The sequence below is a fragment of the Echinops telfairi genome, unplaced genomic scaffold (genome assembly GCF_000313985.2).
Source record: "Echinops telfairi isolate 266 unplaced genomic scaffold, ASM31398v2 ScPeMD7_7436;HRSCAF=8474, whole genome shotgun sequence".
Taxonomy (NCBI): domain Eukaryota; kingdom Metazoa; phylum Chordata; class Mammalia; order Afrosoricida; family Tenrecidae; genus Echinops; species Echinops telfairi.
In genome coordinates this window covers 4,798,393-4,818,014 of record NW_022111336.1, presented here as the reverse complement: position 1 = coordinate 4,818,014, position 19,622 = coordinate 4,798,393, and the positions used below count along the sequence as shown (strand labels likewise).

The window sequence follows — 19,622 nt, the reverse complement described above, 5'->3', positions numbered from 1 at the left end:
TTATGTTGATGAGTGTCATACCAAGCAGTAGTGCTTACAGGTTATCTGCCATATCTGCCTATGAATTCATATAATATGCATACATTATCTACATCATGCATATCACCTTGTGCTTAGGCAATAAATTGAAGTGTCTAATGTTATGGTTCCAAGTGCTTTCTCTCTGCAAAGATGCGAGTTGAACCCTGAATAAGGTATGGCTCAACTCTTGTTCACAGGGCTGGACTGCACTGCCTTTGAACAAGGCAGGGTTCCATGCAGCTCATCAGACCTTTATCTCTTCCACAGGAGCTGTAGCCATTCTGTCTAAAATGTAAACTGCAGTCAATGTGGCTTTCCTACTTCCAAACAATGGAGAATGAAATCTAGATCATTCTTGTATTGAAATTCTAATAGCAATAACTGTAAATGCTCAACGCCTAATCATTCTACACCACCAGCCAAGTTCAGTTACTATGGTACTCTGACAAGTGGCCCCATACCAAGTGCCTATAAACTACTGCAAAGATCCAAACTTTCCCAGGCAGTGAACTTCTGGCTCTTCATTCATAGTTGTTTCATTTTGTTAAGTTCCACCTGCACATATGACCCTAATGGCTACAGTTCTGAATAAAAACTGCAGGCAGAACTTTTATGTTTTCTTGTGTTATCATAAAATGGCATTTCAAAGAACTCTGCTAATGTGGAAAGACATTGGACTCCTAATTAAGGACCAAGGTGCCTGAATCTTTCCCGTTTCAATAATGTATTAGCTCCTCAGGAAGATTGGGCACCACTTATATTCTTTTCTTTTTAAAACGGTTAATAGTTTGGCATTTCAACCATGAATTTGGTCTGTTGAAAAAAAGTCGGCTAACCAAGCCTTCAAAGAAAAAAGCATTTTTCTAACATTTAAGTGATCATTTTCTTCTACCCTCACAGACATTGTTCACACTTTTACACCTATAACTTGCAATCACTTATAAGATGACTGGCTTTATCTATCTAATCACACAGTATTAATGTCCTTTGACATGGAATTGTGAAACCACAAATGTATGCTATTTGGCTATAGTGATTGTTTTGTTGAAGAATTCAGTAAACAAGGTAAACATTTTAGAATGTTAATGGATTTTACAAGTCAAACATAAACTCTTTATGTTTGAAGAGTATCCAGTTAATTCATTTGCATTTATACATTAAAGCATCTCACAACTGGCTAGTGAGCTCAATGCAAGTCAGAGCGCTAAGAATATTTTAAAATAAGTTTGAACATGCCGTGAGAAAAATTCTCTGAAGTTCATGTACAGCAGCTTTCCCAAAGAGGGCTATAACATCCACAGAGGGCTCTAGAATAATTCAGGCAGACTGCAAAAGAAGAGACTTACCATTTATCCTGAATTATGGGTTCTACTAGAAAAGTTTTTAATTGCTGGGGAGCACTGGGTAATTATTTTTCTGAAAAGGGGTGGTCAGCCACACAAGTTTGGGAATCTATGATGTACATGAATCCTTTCACATAATACATAATTAAATCATGAAATTGTATGTTTAGGGTTTTAATTGTGTATCTAACCAAACCTGTACAAGATGCTGGACTCAAATAATGTTGAAATAACTATAGACAGAAGCATGCTATATATATATATATATATATATATATATATTGATGTTTTCATAATATCTGCACCATGAACAGGATTTGAGATCTCAAAGAAGAAAAAGGGCTCTAGAAATTTCTCACCAGTGGTATCAGTACAAAAGGCAGGCTGATGATCTTCTGAAATGCTTGGATGACATTGAGGAAAAAATAGCCAATCTACCTGAACCCAAAGATGAAAGGAAACTCAAGGTAATGTTGTTTTAGAATGTCAATACTAGATTTTAAGGTTACTGTTTAATATCTTTAACACAATCTGTTCACATCATATTTAAATGTTGATGTTTTTGTTTTTTCTATTAGCATTCTATTTGCTTTGATGTGTTTCCTTGTACTGTGCTGTGTTTTAATAAATGTATTGTATCAAGTGTTATTCAAGGGACATATGTTGAATGAATAAAATGTTTTACTTTTCAGTGTGCAAAATGAATTAAGAAATGTTGTGTGTTTTCTGGTGAAATTGTAATTGACTTTGTGTATCTTTGTTCCAGATGAACAAATGAGTTATTGGTCTATGGACGACTTCTCTCTCATGTTAGCACATTCATTCCATCAAAACATCTTCATATACAGTGTCAAATCTCAATAGATTTATTTGCATATTGTCAGAAGATGTGTTTTATTCTGTTATTATTTTATACTTTTATTTTGCTTCATTCTTTGTTTCATAAACTTAGATATTTAAAACGAACTAAATACCTTATTTATATACCTTCTAAATTTTAATCCACGTGACTTATCCCCAATAAACAATGAGTAATAATTGCCACTGTCAACTCCCTCCAAAAACATGAATGAGTTTTAGCAGAAAAGAAAGAGCAGATCCAATGAAATATTTTCTTGATGAGAATATCCACAATTGAGAATCCAAAGGATAACTCAGATAGTATTTGGATCATTGGCTGAGGCTGACAGTAACACCTCCCTTAGCTATACATTTCGAAGGCCGATGATAAAGTGACCACAGCCTATGACATATCTGAGACAAGTATTTGCTACTTACAGGTTGGTTGATGTGGTTACCTAACTGCCCTGGGCCCTGTATTGGTTTTGCTCAATAGGAAATTGACCGTGAATTGCAGAAGAAGAAAGAGGAGCTGAATGCAGTGCGTAGGCAAGCTGAGGGCTTGTCTAAGGATGGGGCCGCAGTGGCAGTGGAGCCAACCCAGATCCAGCTCAGCAAGCGCTGGCGGGAAATTGAGAGCAAATTTGCTCAGTTTCGAAGACTCAACTTTGCACAAATTGTGAGTTGTTACTGGCAAACCCAAATATGTTTGCAACTCCTACTCTCTTAACAGAGGCCTACTAACCAAAAAGGGGAAAAATCTGGGTGGGATTTCCGACATCTCATGCCCATTCGGAACGTGCATAGTATCCCTAACTTTGGGTTTCTAGAACACTAGTTCTTCACTTTGCACATTAAAACTATAACAGCTTAGCAACTGATAGGAACTAGCCCCATTCTTAAAAAAAAAAAGAGAGCAGCTCTTAATTTTGTGCCACATCATTTTTTCATAACATTGACATGAATTTGTCAACTTACCATACATTTACTTTATTTCAGTGTCTAATTCAAAACTATTTCTTTCTCTCTTGAGATCATCCCATGCTGATTTTACTTTCATAATATATGAGACATGGCAAATAATGCATACTTTTGAAACTTCTAGCATTAACTGGCATAGGATCTTATTTAAGGATGTGAATAATAATATATTAGACCTCATACCTGCCTTAACTACTTACAAGGTTGAAACGCTTATTCATAGAACTGGATTCCAACTAAGGTGGCTAATGATTGATCATAGGTATAGCAATGCCTATCAAGATAATTTACTGATATATTACAGGGGGAGGGGAGCAACTAATTTTCGATCCAATGACTGAGTTTTCTGATTTTCACTTGAAATTTCAGTTCAAAATTGCAAACTCTGTCATGTAAGTTTATTACGCATTATGAAGTCAAAACCCTAGTTGTGTCTGACATATGCTCATTTTTTTTCAACTTAGAGATATTGTAAAGTGGAGAGGAATGGTTATTACTGGACATTTATGCAAAGAAAGCACACAATTATCGTATATTTATGAAAAGAATGTACAAAATCATGACATTGCAGTTTGAAAAATAGGGCTTTATGTTTTGTCAAATCAGATGAAACCAGCAGATACTCCACGATCTTGGACCCACAAAAATGGTGGAATCGACTGATAAGTGGGACTTTTAATAAATTTCTTCTGTGATATTGTCTAAGGGATATTTTAAATGTCTGTTGATCAGTTAACCCAACATTACCATATAAATAGATATATGCATTTAGCTAAAACATCTTATTAACCAATAAAAATAGACTGCATGTTAGTATGAGTTTTTTTTCAGCATTAGAAATACATGCTCTGTTTGCTATGAAATCCAGTATGACAACGTTTACTTACAGTAATATTCTGAGTTATTATGAGAAGCAAAAGGAGAATTATTGAGACTTTTAATTCTGAAGCCCAATTACAGTGGAGTGTGCATCACCCAGGGTGCTACCAACAGAAAACCCATGTGTACTGATGCAAGATGAAAGGTTTAAAGAACTATAAAGGAAATTCGCATAATTATGTTTTGCTTGGACTAAGTAGTGCATTCAGGAAAAGTCACTTGAATTATCTGTAGACTAACTCATTTATTCATTCAGTTCCCTCCATACATGACATAACTTATATGCAGGCTTAAAATTTTAAATCCTAGACAAATTTTGTGATTGTTTACAGATAAGTAGTTATAGGATGAAAAATATCCATAAACTAGTCAATTCAATGTCATAATATTCTTATATATAGTATCACTCAACGAATATGAGAGGCCTTCAAAAAGTTTGTGGGAAAATGGAATGAAATGAAAACGGGATTCTTCCATGAACTTGTAGAGCCCCCATTGTCTTTGTAGACCATACTTGTGACTGATGGCATAAAGGAAAGATAAGCGAACCAGTATAAAATTTTAAAATATGACATATAATAAAGTAGAATGATATTTTTGTCTTACAAATATGTTTTTTTAATTTTTATATCTGAAATATCCCAAATCAGGAAGGTACCCTAGGGTAATATTTAAAAATTTAACACGATTACAGAGAGAAACAATAGCAACATAATTGACTTAATATAATAGTTACCTTTGACTTGGACCCTACTTAAAACTAAAGAATAAGATAGTATTTATATGGTGTGAGAGAGATGGATAAATATGTAGATAGATCCCAGATGTATTGGTATACACTATTGATCATCAGTATATGTTAAAAACTGTTTTGCCCATGAACACTTGTTAAAATGATCAGTGCAGATCATTCTACCACACTGTCATATGAAATAGCCATAATGATCTCATGAACCAAACATTATATTTGGAATAATCCTATACTGGCCCCGAAGATGCTCACTCATGCAGCCATAGCTTCACAATCCCTCACTCCATGCCCCAGCCCTGCACGTCCCTCTTCACTTTCTCTCATCTGTGTGTCTCAGGTTTCTTTTTCCCTTCTTTCAGATACACACCTAGACTTACCATTCATCCTCTCCTATCTTGACAATAACAACTCAAGTTAGTATGCAATACTCTAAAATGATCACAAATGGAAAGCTAGGTTTGAAAATCTTTATTTCCAGGATCAAGAGTCAGATAGGGAGTAAGTAGAACTAATTGAATGCTCTTGGGACTATGTCCATGCAAGAACCATATATTGCAATAGTCAAGCTTTGAAGAAGCCTGGCCAGACAGCAGTGTAGAATGTAGCTGAACGCAGAGTGAAAGGAATCTGTGGAGCCAGGCCTGGCGAGCATAATTAAGGGACAGCAGACTGTGAGAAGCCAGATAAAACATTCTCCAGGTTCTTCTTGATGGGAAAATGCCAGCCCTAATTAGGAATACGAAGTATTTTCAATGTTTCTCCTGTTGACTTAGAAACTACAGTGAACAGTGAAGATGAGGCAATGGCTCTAAGCTGCACAGGAGGAACTTTTCTGACCCAAAACAATATTGTGATCTAGAAAATTCTCTGGGATGAAAAGCCTTGAAATGTGAATCTGCTAGTTGTATGATCTTTGGCAAACCTCTCTCATCCTTATTTTCCTCATCTGTACACTGGAGGTCATTGTGTTTTTGAGAATGATATATGATCACATTTGTAAAACACAAAACACCTCCTGTGTGATAGGGATTCCATGAATTGAAGCTTTCCTCTTTATCTTTGTATATAAATTAATACTGGAAAAGAGAATAATTTTTAAAAGAAAAAGAGAAAAGCAAAGCAAAAGCATTGACTATATTTAAAGCCAGGAAGAGAATTAGACTCATTAAGTAGCATTGGATTAAAAAATATATATTAAACCTCAAAAATTATAGGCCTTTCATTTTTTATATTTGTTACAAAATTTCATAATCCTTGGGTATGTGTTAACTGTTGTTAGGTGCCATCAAGTAATTTTTGACTCCTAGTGACTTCCTGTATGACAGAAGGTAAGACAGCCTGGTCCTTAGCAATCCTCTCAAGGATTGTTGTTACGTTTGAACCCGTTCTTGCAACAACTATGCCAATCCATCTCAGTTCAATAATCCATTGCAATAGCCACACAGAGAATAATCACAGTTAAAAGGGTTTATTTTAGAAGTTAACAGAATCAGTAAACACTACAGATCCAGCCATTGGTCCACAGCAACACTTCACATCAGTCAACAACCAACTCTCATTCTGGTCCTTAACCCGTCAGTCATGTGATCCATTGGCCTCTGCCCACATAGTTCCATAGTGTCCCTTGTTTGACTCCTGCTCTGTCCCATAATCTCTGTGCTACACACTGTGGTTCCTCTGATCTCAACCTCTGCACTTTCAGAGATATGGGATGTGCCTTTCAAATGGTCCTGGCATTTATCTCTGTTTTTCTGCTTCAAAGATAGCTAAGCCTTATAATCTAGGGGTGGTTATGAAATTTATAAATCCCCTCGATTAGTATTACACACACCCTATTTGCATAGCCCCTCCCAATCATTTGGTGGGAGTTACAGAGACATGGATAGAAGAGTTATATAAAGAAATTTCACTCCACCACACAAACCTAACAAATGAAGGCAGAAAATCGCACCATACTAGGGATACCACCATAATCTGTGGATCATATAGGAGAGAACTTTTTATCAACAGAAGTTCTTAGAAGGCAATCGGATAATATCTTCAAAGATTTGGGCAAATTGTGAAATGGCCCTAAACTGTCACTAAGGAATGGAGACAAAATATTTGCAGATAACCAAACACTAACAATCTATTCCCTATGACTCTTGCTGAGAGAACTACCAAATTATTTTTTAAGAGAACTACCAAATTATATACTTGCACAGGAAGAAAAATTAAGCAAGAAACAATGAAAACCCTAAAATACCACTGCCTTCCAATTCATTCAGATACATAATGATCCTATGGAACAAAGGATATATGGTACATAGGGTTTCCAAGACTGGAACCCTCATCTTTGGATCAACTCTTGAGTTTGAACCATTAATCTTGTGGCTGGCAGCCCAATGCTCATGGACAAAAGGAAAGGGTTAGCTCTATAAAGCAATGAAGCAAAGTTTTATTTTTTTTAAGTTTTGTAATTAACAACGTGATATAAGTGCTACAAAGGAAAACACATAATAAATTATTTGATTATCCCAAATAAAGGAGAATGAACCAAAGATATTATATGTTGTAGATAGAGATAATGAATATAAGGTGTGCATCTAATGTGTTACATCATAATCATCACCAATTATCTTGTCTCCACAGAACCTAAACGGTAGTAAACCTTTGGGCCCAAAATACATACATGACTTGTTCCAGAAAAGTAACCTAACCATACAAAAAAATAGCCTGTTAGTGGAAGAAGTACAATAAATATTTCCTCTCTTAATACAACTCCAATTGTTTATGGCTTCAAATATCAAGTATAAAATTCTGATACAGAATATTTTATCTGCAACAACTTCTTATTTAACTTGTCATGAATGACTACTAAACCAAAAGCAAACTCACTGCCATTGAGTTCATAACTCACTGCAGCCCTATAGGACAGAGTAGAACTGGCTCTGTGGCTTTCCAAGACTATAACTCTTTATGGGAGTGGACAGCCTCATCTTTCTCCCAAGGAACGGTTGGTAGTTTCAAACTGCCGACCTTGCAGTTTGTAGCCCAACTTGTAAATAGTATGCCACGAGGGATCTGAATGAATAACAGGTATATCAAATATAGCATAGCCAAGGCAAGGAAGTGATTTCTTTCCCCTATATAATTTGCTTCTACCAATATCTCCAGTTTTTACTACATTTTAGGCAGTTTAAAACACAAAGCAAAACTATATAATAAAAAACTAGTCATCATTTGTGATTCCTCTTTCTCCTTGTATCACCCATATTATCTATTTTAAGATCCTCTTGGACTTTGAAATACAAGTTACATCCTTAATTGGACCCCTCTTTATTATCTGAATTTATGTACCTATAATCTTCAGCAGCAACATCTTTCACCTGGGCTACTTTTCTAACACTTTTCTAACCTTGACTTCTAGTTCTGGCCAATCTATATTGCATTCTCTCTTGTGAAGCCGTAGGACTCTTTCTAAAACTACTATGGCCCATTATCCATTGATTAATTCCCTGTTAGCCCCAACTTGAACTTGCTTCTGCCCATTGTTCCTATGATTCGGACTTCACCTTCCTTTTTATATTCTCTGCCATAGAATCCTAAATGTACCTCATCTATACTAAGCACACCAAGCACATTTATATCCCACAATAGTTGCACATATCATTTCTTCTGGGAATTTTGTTCACCCAAATTTGTACATAAATATAGATTTAATTTATATAACCTTCCATTTATGAACATGAAACATAGTAGACATTAGATATATACTCTGAGGAAGCAATATGTACTAGGTTGGGTTTTTTTAATCATTTCATTGGGAGCTCTTACAGATGTTGTAAAAATTCATAATTCAATTAGATCAAGCATAATTACACAAATGCTGCTGCCATCAGTTTCAAAACATGTTCTTTCTTCTTTAACTCCTTGATAACAGCTACCCTTTGTCCCCTCCCTCCCCTGCCCTACTCTCTAGGAGCTCTGATTGTTATGTCATTTATTATTATTATGATCCGTGTCTTACCCCATACAATGTATCTGTTCACCTACAATTATATTATTCGATTGGGCTTAAGCAGTCATAATTGCCATCGGCTCCCCCCCTTCTCTCCTATTCTAGTACCCACAGGGAATCATTATTCTTTTTACTGTTTCTGAAGGGTTATCTATCTTGGCTTTCATGCATCAAACAATCTTAATTATACAAATATGCATACTCATGTCTAACAAGATTAATGGGATAAAATAAGAACCATAATAGTGAGGGGAGGAAATATTAAAGAACTAGAGGATAGTTGTGTGCTTCGTAAATGCTATACCTCACCTGGACTTAACATCCCTTCTGTGTGGCCCTTTTCTGAGGGACTGTCCAATCATCTTACAGGTGAGTTTGGTGTCTCCACTAGCTTGGTGTTTTCTATGTTACATAAATATTTTCATACATCTTATAACTACTTACGCAAGGTTAGAGATACAGGATGCTTGTTCAGAAGACTAAATTTTATTATGGCTAATCTGAAAGTGAGGTATACTAATGAAATACCAAGTTTCCGAAATGGAACTCTCTCAGTTGCTCAAGAGTGACTTTGAGAAGTATTGCAGCTAATGTATTGAAAAGGGCAGCTTTGGCTACATAAGTGTGAACTGGCATAAGACATTTGGACAACATTAAAACACATAATTTCAACAACAAACACACTGCAATTCAGCTGTTTTATAAATTGTTTTGATTGTTAGATTTACATGAAATTCCACTCATGTTGTGGCAGTGAAATTAGTCTTTAAGTGATTTTGTAAAATAAGACTGCTTTCACTGTAGCAACATTCCTTCACTAACTTTTACACATTGCTTGGATTTGAACACCTTACCTTTGCTATGCGCTTTTACATCAAATTGCTTGAAACAATAAGCCTGCTTAAGAAACTCTAATTTCTGATGCCATCATGCAATAAGGAAAATTGACTTAAAATATTTGTCAATGTCCAAACACATTTGGACTCAGTGTTTTTAAATGAATTGTGGAAGTTATTCAAAAGGAAGACATGGGACGTTGGGGCCAGATACCTCTGGGAAACATTGGGTTAAGCCAAGTTTTCTTACTCCAGAACTTGGAGGGGCTTTTGATATGTTAATGTGATTATGAGTCTCTGCAAGGGGAAGAGATTTTGCAGACTTTCACATCTGGACACTTGCAGTACAAAGGATGTTTTTCTCCCAGAATGATAATGGGGCTATTTCTTGAGCAGTGTTGAAGAGCTAGTATATGCTTTTATTTGGGGAGATTTTCTCAAAATGTAACACAAATGTTTCAGAAATACCAATCTATGATCATATCGCTATCTGCTACTACTTTATGTAAAAATAATACCTAGACCAAGATTGTATACTTCCATATGGCATTTTTTTATTTAGATTTTCTCTTATTGCCTAATGATAAAGAAATAATAGGGAAATATTGTCTTTGCACCACTTTCTCATGGATTTTTTTTTTTTTTTTTGCCGTGAAATAAAAACAATCACCAGCTGCCAATGCGAGATCCTGGGGGAATTGGGGAACATAAATAATTTTCTTATTTAGTGACAGAATGTTCTTTAGTAATCAGAGTTGTGAATATAAAAGACTAATAATGGTTGCTAAGGGAAATGTTGAAATGTGACTTGGGAGGGAGGTAGCTGTGTACAGATTTTCCTTGCACTCCACTGCAATTTTATAATTAACATATCACAAGGGCTGAGAAAGAAATGGAAGAAAGCAAGATTTTGTGTTTTTTCTAGTATATTGGGAACAATAGCTGTTATTGACACTTTTATAGTAATTCTTTTCCCTGGACTCAAGCTGTTATTTCTATAATCAGTTTAGTACAGGCTTATTCAGGAAACATATATTCAGCAAGTATCAGTTTCCAGGGCCAGAAATGTTCACATACAGAACTGATTTGCTAGGCCTTCAATAAAGATACATGAAAAATTTAAATATAATTTTGGAGAAAGTTTTACCACGTATTGTTGTGGTTATTAGGTGTCATTGTGTCAATTTTGATTAATAGTAACTTGATATAGAACAGTAGAAGTGCCCCCAAAGGTTTTTCTAGGCTACAGGCTTTAGGAGTGCAGAGTTTCTTGAAATATACTGTTCAAAAAGTGGCTGCCTTCAATTCCGGCTCATAGCGATTCTGGCTCAGAGACCCTTTGGGTGTATGAGATTATAAAACTTTATGGCTCATCTTGGGGTTTCAACACTTGATCTTTCAGTTAGCAGCCCAATGAGTAACCCTCCACACAACCAGGGCTCCTTTGTTGTTCTTGTTGTTGTTAGATGTCATGCAGTCATGCCAGCTAATAGCAACATTGCACACAACAGAAAGAAATTCTGCCTGGTGATGCATCAACCTCACAATTGTTCATTCCCATGCTTGAACCCATTGTTGCAGCCAGGGTGCCAATCCATCACCTTGAGGGCCTTCCTCTTTGGTGCTGCCCCTCCGCTTTACCAAACATGACCAATATCCCTGACATCACATGCAAGTGGAATTTTGCTGCAGGTCATCTAACAATGATTGCAGCAGTGACATGAGAGGGATCTACCAGAGAGGTTCAGGCTGAACTCCAGACAGAACATGGAATAAGGGAAATCATTGCTAATATTAGATGGATCTTGTGTGACTCAAAATAAATAAAAGGAGAGAATGAGAAAGATGTTTACTTGAGTTTCATTGACTATGCCAAGACATTTGACTGTGTGGACTGATGGAATTTGTACATGGGTCAAGAGAGTGTTGTGCAATAAAAACAAGGGAATACTTCATGGTTTAAGATCAGGAAAGGTATGGGACACGATTGTACCCTCTCACCATACTTGTTCAGTCTGTATACAGAGCAAATCATCAGAGAAGCTAGATTATATGAAGAAGGAGTCATCAGAATTGGAGGGTAGCTTATTAACAACCAGCAATATACCGGTGACACAACCTAACTTGTTGAAAGTGAGGAGGTCTTGAAGCACTTGCTGATGAAGCTAAATGATTGCAACCTGCAGTATGGTTAACAATTCAATGTTAAAAATACCAGTGTTCCATTAGCTGACCCCAAATACAAGAGAATTTTTTAAAGTCCATGGGAAAATACCATTATATTTTTCTTCTTATATAAAGCTGCCTCCTTTCCAAGATATCTGAAATCAAAATGTCTTAGAGGGTACTGAATGAGGATTAAAGACCTCCTGGCTAGGAGAAGGTCTTAAAGACCGTTTAAGCCAAAATATGTGGCCTTAGCCAGCTTATCATACAGAGATGATAAAGAAAACCTTGCCTAAATTTAAAATCTTCACTGAGTATGGAAAGAATTGATACTCATCCCCCACTACACATGCACAAGCTCTACAATGTAGCATAAGTACTATTTTTTCTGCCTGAGATTTTGCCTAGAAGGGAAAAGAAAGAAACTTCTATAAAAATTAAAACTGAGTGACTCCATCTGAATTTTTTTCACTAACTAAAAGGCTCTATAATTCTGAGCCATGAAATTAACATAAATTGTCCATTAGAATAAATCTTTGAGGTTTTCTTATAGAGTCAACATAAATCACTCTTTTGGGAGACGGCAGAAACACTAACACTAAATTATTACAACCCATATTAGGAAATATACATATAGTAGTTCCGGCTCTTAAAAGCTTATTAGAACTCATCTAAGATGCAACAATTTTTTCTCTATTTCTCTGTAACAAAAAACAGAATGAGAGAGCTGTAAGACTCAAGAAAGAAAGTTGCTGACAGGATTAATAGTCGACATTAACCATGGCTGCATCTACTGTGACAATAGATGAACTAAATGGTGCCCAGCTACTGTGACAAACTATTCTGATCACAACTACACTAGATAAATATTGATAAAGTGGGGGGTCAATATTGAGCAGAATCTCAAATTCTTTTTAAAAGTTCCAGACTTATTGGACAGATTGAAGCTAGAGGATTCTTTGAAACTATTGCCTAAAGATACTCTTTCAACCTTGACAGTAAACTCTCACCTGAAGTCACCCTTTAACTAAATAACAGGTTGGCACAGAATACTGAGTATCAGCCATGAGTATAACCCTTCTTTCAAAATAAGCAACTCTATGAGACCAAATGGTCAACAATTATTCTAAAGCAGAGTGAGAAGGTAAGGGGACTCGGAAACTAGTCAATCAATGGAAACAAAACATCTAGAAAACAGAAAATGATATTGACAAATATTGAAAAATGCAATCAATGTCGTTGACTAATTTGTTCAGAAAGTGTCAATGAGAACCTTAATTGCTGTGTAAACTTTCTTCAAAAAACTATAAACTGCTGTTTTAAAAATAATTAATTATAATTTAAATATATCTAACATCCTAGATGATTATGAGTCCATAAAATTAATGTAAAAGGTAGATATGTTGAAAACAAGAAGATAAAGGGATAAAAGTAAACATTAAATTTATAAGAACACTATACAAATACATCGGTATATTTGAAAATGAGTTGAATAGAACTTATAGAAACAAAAACCTAATTATTAAATAAAAACTAAGTAAATGCATTAAGTACTTTATTAAACATCAACCTAAAACCAAATTCACTGCCTTTGAGTTGATGCTGACTCATAATGATCTTACAGGACAGGGTAGAACTTCCCCTGTGGGTTTCAGAAACTGTAACTGTTTGCTGGAGTAGAAAACCTCACCTTTCTCCCAAAGAGCTGTTTGGGGATTTGAAAAGCTAACCTTGCTGCTAGCATCCCAATATGTAAACCACTAAGCCACCTGGGCTCCAATAATTACACTTACATGTAGAGGAAAATGAAACTCATATTGAGAAACTCCTTGGAACATAACATATAAAGAGAAAACATGAAAATATGAAAGACAAATGGTGTAATAAAATAAGAAGCTCTTTGACACTTAAAAGGGAAAGGAGAGAGAGAATAGGCAAGTGCCAATATGGTAAGGGGTAATGGAGAAAACAAAGTTTCTCAAATCTGAAGGAAGATGAGCCCAAGATTCATTTGTTTCACAACAAGATAAACTAAAACAAAACAAAACCTCTCCAATCTGAAGGAATACAAAATTGCTACTTAAAAATCAAGCAATCAAACAACAGCCAGGGCACATACCTTTATCAGCAGGAGTGGTTTCTTTAATTGATAGTTCTGATGATGATAAAGAATATTTCCAAAAGACTACTGAATTACACATGAAAATCAAGATTGGGCCAATATAATATAAATTCTACTCATTCCAGAAAAACTGGTTGTTGTTGTTATTATTTATATTTTTAATCTTTCCAGTAGCTGTAAGGCAAACTAAGAATATATTCTGCTTCTGTTGTGATATACAAGTCTTTAATGGAAAACTTTAAAAAAACCTCAATGGCATTAGGTCAATTCTAACTCATAGCGACCCTTTCGGACAGAGTAGAACTGCCCTTATGAGTTTCTGAGGCTCTAAATCTGTACTAGATTAGACTGCCGCATCATCCCATGGAGCACCAGTCAGTCCTAATTGCTGACCTTGCAGTTTGCAGCCCAACTAATGACTCACTATGCCACTACCTGTACTTTGGGATAAAGTTAATAACTCTTTTCTAATAGTATTAACAGAGAGGAGGAAACATCAAATCGAGTAAGTGAAGAAATTCCTAATTATTATTACTGCTGCCACTACAATGGACAACTTACACAAGTACTGGTTAGTAAAGGTTACAGTCATATAGTCCCTGCTAAAATCCAGTCATTTAAATTCTGATGGGTAGTTCCCTAGGGAACTTACAAATCATGTACAAATATATTTAAACGCCTTGCTGCTATTGAGTTGATTCCGACTCATAGCAACCCTAAAGGACAGAGTAGAGCCCCCCCATACATGGGTTTCTGAGTAGAAACGCTCATCTCTCTCCTCCAAAGCAGTGGTGGTTTCTAGAGATTACCAGCCCAGTGTGTCACCAACCACGCATTTACTAGATTTGAAGATATCCCCACGTATAATGTTCCATGAATGTTAGTTTATTTTTAAAATGGCAAATTACATGAGGAAACAGCAGAATCAGGGTCCCAAAGACTGCAAAATATAAAATAAGTCGATTCAATATTTTTAAAGAAAGTGAAATCATTTTTAAGGTATGAATTTGCAAGAAAAGGTAATAAGAAAATATTATACAAAAAGTAAATAGATTTTCTATAACAAAAAGAATAAGTGAAATTCTTAATCCAGTGGATCAAATAAGTATCAGATTAAAGTTACCTGCAAAAAGAATTAGCAAATGGAAAGATCAATAAATTAGCTTAAGATGCATACTGAAAACCCACTCCCATCAGTTGATTCCCAGTGATCATGACCCTATATAGAGATATTGAGACTGAAAATCTTTGCAGAAGTATAGATTTCCATCTTTCTCCTGAGGGGCATCTAGTTGTTTTGAACTGCCAACCTTCCAGTTAGCAAAGAGCTTGATGCCTAACCTATAGTGACATCAACACCTCCCATCTCCCAACACCCCATCACATTTCGGGGCTTAGAAAATACATATAAAGAGGCCAAGAGAAGAAAATGTCAAAGAGAGGAAAAGGACTTTTGGAGAGAGGATGTCAATCATAGGAAAGGATAGAGTGAACTGGGAAAGGGCAATATCTTAAGTGATTTCTTAGGAATGACAACAATTGTCAAATGGCCGAATATTTGAATTGAGAAACCCATCTGATCTCAAACAAGAAAAATAAAAATTAAACAAACAAACATATACCATATACCATCATAGTCAAACTATACCAGCTAAGGGTACACGACAAAGTCCTGTAACTATTTTAGGTATTTAATTTCATATGTTGTTCATCTTTTGAATTAATTTTCAATATTAGATTATAGCTAAAATTCAAGTTGACTGGCAAAAATAGAACTAGGAATAAGGAAAAGATAATGTGTCCTTTCTTGTAGTAATATACAAGGGGAGTTCCAAAGCTTTGTAGGAAAATGCCATTGTTTTTTAATTCCATTTTCCCCCCACAGAATTGTGGAACCCTCCTTGCATTGTGTGCAATCTTGCTATCAAACGAAAATTGCATACATTATTCAGGAAATATTTGATGGTAAATATAGTATTAATTATATTGTTTCTATAAATATTTGATACAAATACACAACTAAGTCTGATAAATTATTGATATGTTTGGTTTTATTATATGATCTTGTTGGTTGATTAGAAAACTTAAGTCCTTCTTTAGGATCAGATGATGTCATTTGTTCTAATACAAATTACTGTTCTCAGAAAAGCAGAACCTTGAGAAATTGATCAATTTGATAGAGTTTTTTTAATAATGCATTCTCATTTGGATGAAGGAAAATTTATCTTTGTAGAAGGCACATAAGTAAGTACATGAATTATCATATTGTGTAATAAAGTATTCTCTCTATACCAGCTAAGGGTACAAGACTAAGTCCTATAAAGGAAATCTCTAATCCTTAGAATACTCATACAAAACACAGATCATTAACCTCAGTTTCAAAAAAGACAAACATTTGTCAATCAACCACCAATTCTAGCACCAAGCTACAGTTTTACATTATTCCATCAACAAGCCCTCTGTTTAATTGGAGATTTGATGACACTCTGTGTTTTCCCTTTTGTTCATTTTTTAATAACGTCCCAATAATGTTGAAGATACAATAAAATTAGTGTTCCATATAGTTATGGGTATCTCTACAGAAACTCATGTCTTATTTTGGGTATAGTGAATTGGCATTTCTTTCATTCAATTAACTGTTAGCTAGTGCCTCCTATAGGTCAGAGGACACAAAACATGAAATCACACTGGTGAATCCTTAGCAATCGTGTAAAAAACATGCTGTTTGATAAATATAGCACATACAATGAAGAGAAAAACAGGAGAAGAATTTAGACACAGCAGTTTGACCTCTGTTTGCAGCACAATGCGAATTGCAATTTACTCTTATGTAAACTTTCTTTGGAAATATAGAACACCAGCTGTATGGGAGCAGAGATGGTTTCTGCAGTGGCCTAGGAAACATCCTTCTGAGCATACCCGGAACAACTGATTACAAATAATTCAGTCACTCACACCATCTGTGAATCATTCTGATTCTTCAATGATTACTTAAGACTCTTCATTGTATGGAACATATTCTGAGAACAAATGACTAAAATGAATTCAACTGTAAAGCTTTCCCCCTTTAGATTTTCACAAAACAAAAGGGATTGCAATGTTTCCCAGTTTGTAAAGATTTTTTATTTTTTCTGCCCTCCTTATTGTGGTTGTCACTTTTGAAATCTTAAAGTGTGCTTAAAATGTAGTTCTAGTTTTAAAAATACAGTTGAACCTATTCATGCATGCTTCATGAAGATATGCAAATTTGTTAAAAAATATCCCATGATGTATATATTTTGCTCTAGTGAATTTTGGTGTGTATCTCAATACTCATTTAAGTATCAGAAAGCTAGCTAACAGAGAACCAAAGACAATCTGTTTGATTGAATCCTCATATTGAACACCAGATACAACAATCATAAGCAAAGTTTATTTTTATATGGCTATTTCACCCCAGGTAAGATACAGAAAAATACTGTTCTCCAATTTGGTAGCAATGACTACATGGACTAAAAATGAATGAGGGCAATTTAAAGCAAAATACCATATTTGCAGAAACTAAGCCTGTTCAGATTAATTGATAACTCAGGGCCAGTTAGCTGATTTGCTGTATAGAATGGATGGATGCTTAATGTCAGGGAAAAGCTCTGGGAGGTCCACACTAATACATTTCCATAACAATTAACTGAAACCTTAACTAATAATATATCACATGACCAAAATATGAATAAATGAATTACATTACACATATAGTTATCCATAATGTTCAGGTTGCACTTTTTGATATACACAAAATTCATAATCTACAAAGTAAATAGTAACTAGACATTCAAAAATTTCCAAAAATAATAAAATCAATAAAAATAACACTATATGAGATTAAGTCAAAAAGGATTTCCACAGTCACATTAGCTTTTACTCTGTATGAAGCTGTGCATTTGTTTTTTTCTGAGCATATCCTCTATCTAGGTGTATACACTTCTGTGGGTAGTGTTTTCAATTCATTAACCATTGCCCCAGAGAATTCTACCCTCTTCAACTTACACATGGACAATTTTAACACCCTGGAGTCACCCACTGTGTTCTTCTTCATTATTATTTGAGTTTGCAGAAGGAAAGAAGTCGGACTGAGCCACGATCAGCTCAATAGGGTAGCTTGAGCAATGTGTTCCCTTTATGTTCTTGACGGACTCCATTTATTGCTTTTAGAGAATGAGCTGGAGCTCATTTCTGGCAGATTCCTGCCAATGTGCTGCTATATTGAAAATATTGTTTAATATTTTCCCATATTGGCTTTGCTAATGTCTCCTCGTGGCCACAAAGCACTCCTCTTTTTTAAACGACAAATGGGCTTCTTCTTTAGGAGTTTGTATTGGATTTTCCCTTCTTGTGAAACTCCCTGGACCTCTTTACCTGCTAGTCTTCTCTCATCTTTCAGGATGCAGACAAGAAACTCAGATAGTCTGGCTTGATCCTCCTCTCTGATGTTGTTTCCAGCATTCCCTCTAGTGCCCCAACATGCTAAAGTTTACTTTGATTGTAGCACTGAACAATATCGGAAATTATAATTTTCATTTCTTTATGTGCTTATAAAGTCTCTCTCTCTCCTTTAATAGTAACTCTTATTTTCCCAGTACATGGTAGCTGGCCTTGTTGCTGTTGGTATGTGCAGTGGGAGTCAGTTCCCATGCAGAACAACTCTATGTAGGACAATTAAACATGGGCCATCCCTGTGCCATCCTCACAATCCTCATTATGTTTGAACACAAAGCTGCAACCCCTTTGCCAACCCATCTCTGTGACCTAGTTTATCCAGCTTCTTTTCACAGAGATCATTGTCGCCTGATGACATAAACAGAGGAGCCCTGGTGGTTTACACATGTTGGGCTGCGATCAGCATGATCCGCAGTTTGAACCGATAAGCAGCTCCTTAGGAGAGCAAGTGGTCTTTCCATTCCTAGAGACCGTTATGGTCTCAGAAACCCACTGGGGGTCCCTATGAGTCGGTATCGACTCTGTGCCAATGAGTTTGGAGTGTGGTTTGGATGACATATTCAAAGCAAGTGAGACAAATTTGCCCTCCTCCCGTCTAAGCAGTATTCTGGCTGGGCTTCTAAAACAGGGATGATTGTTCCTCGGGGAGTCCATGGTAAGACGTTCAATATTCTTGGCCAGCACCATCACTCAAATGCATCATTTTTACTTTGGTCATCCTTATTCATCGCCCTACTTTTATGCACATATAAGGTGATATAAAATTTAATAACTTGGGTCAGGAGCACTTGAGTCCTCAAAGTGACATCTTTGCTCCTCCTCATTTTAAAGAGGTCTTGCACAATAGATTTTCAGACTGCAGTATGGCATTTGATTTCTTAACGGCTGCTTCCATGAGAAGTGATTGTGAATCTGAGTAAGATGAAATCCGTGATAACTTCAATCTCATCTTATGATATTATCTATTGATCTAGTTGTGATCCGTACTGAAGACTTAATTCCGTGATCTTAATCAGCAAGTGCTTCAAGTCAACTGTCCTTCAGCAAGCAAGATTATGCCTTCTGCATATCACAGGCTAATACGACTTACTCTAAACCTGATGCCACATTCTTCGTCATATAGTCCAGCGTCAGCATACAGATTGAACAAGCATAGTGAAAGGACACGATCCTTGCACACACCTTTCATGATTTGAAAGCATATATT

At 35.7% G+C, this 19,622-nt stretch overlaps 1 protein-coding gene across 4 annotated transcripts in view; it reads left to right on the top strand.

Annotated features, from left to right (window-relative positions):
• DMD (dystrophin) overlaps window positions 1-19,622 on the top strand; it is a 2,430,848-nt gene that overhangs the window by 982,051 nt on the left and 1,429,175 nt on the right. For all 4 annotated transcript variants that reach the window (XM_045298663.1, XM_045298661.1, XM_045298660.1 and 1 more), the window contains 2 exons: window positions 1,679-1,831; window positions 2,701-2,883. In XM_045298663.1, coding sequence (XP_045154598.1) covers window positions 1,679-1,831; window positions 2,701-2,883 — 336 coding nt within the window. The remainder of the gene's footprint in view (window positions 1-1,678; window positions 1,832-2,700; window positions 2,884-19,622) is intronic.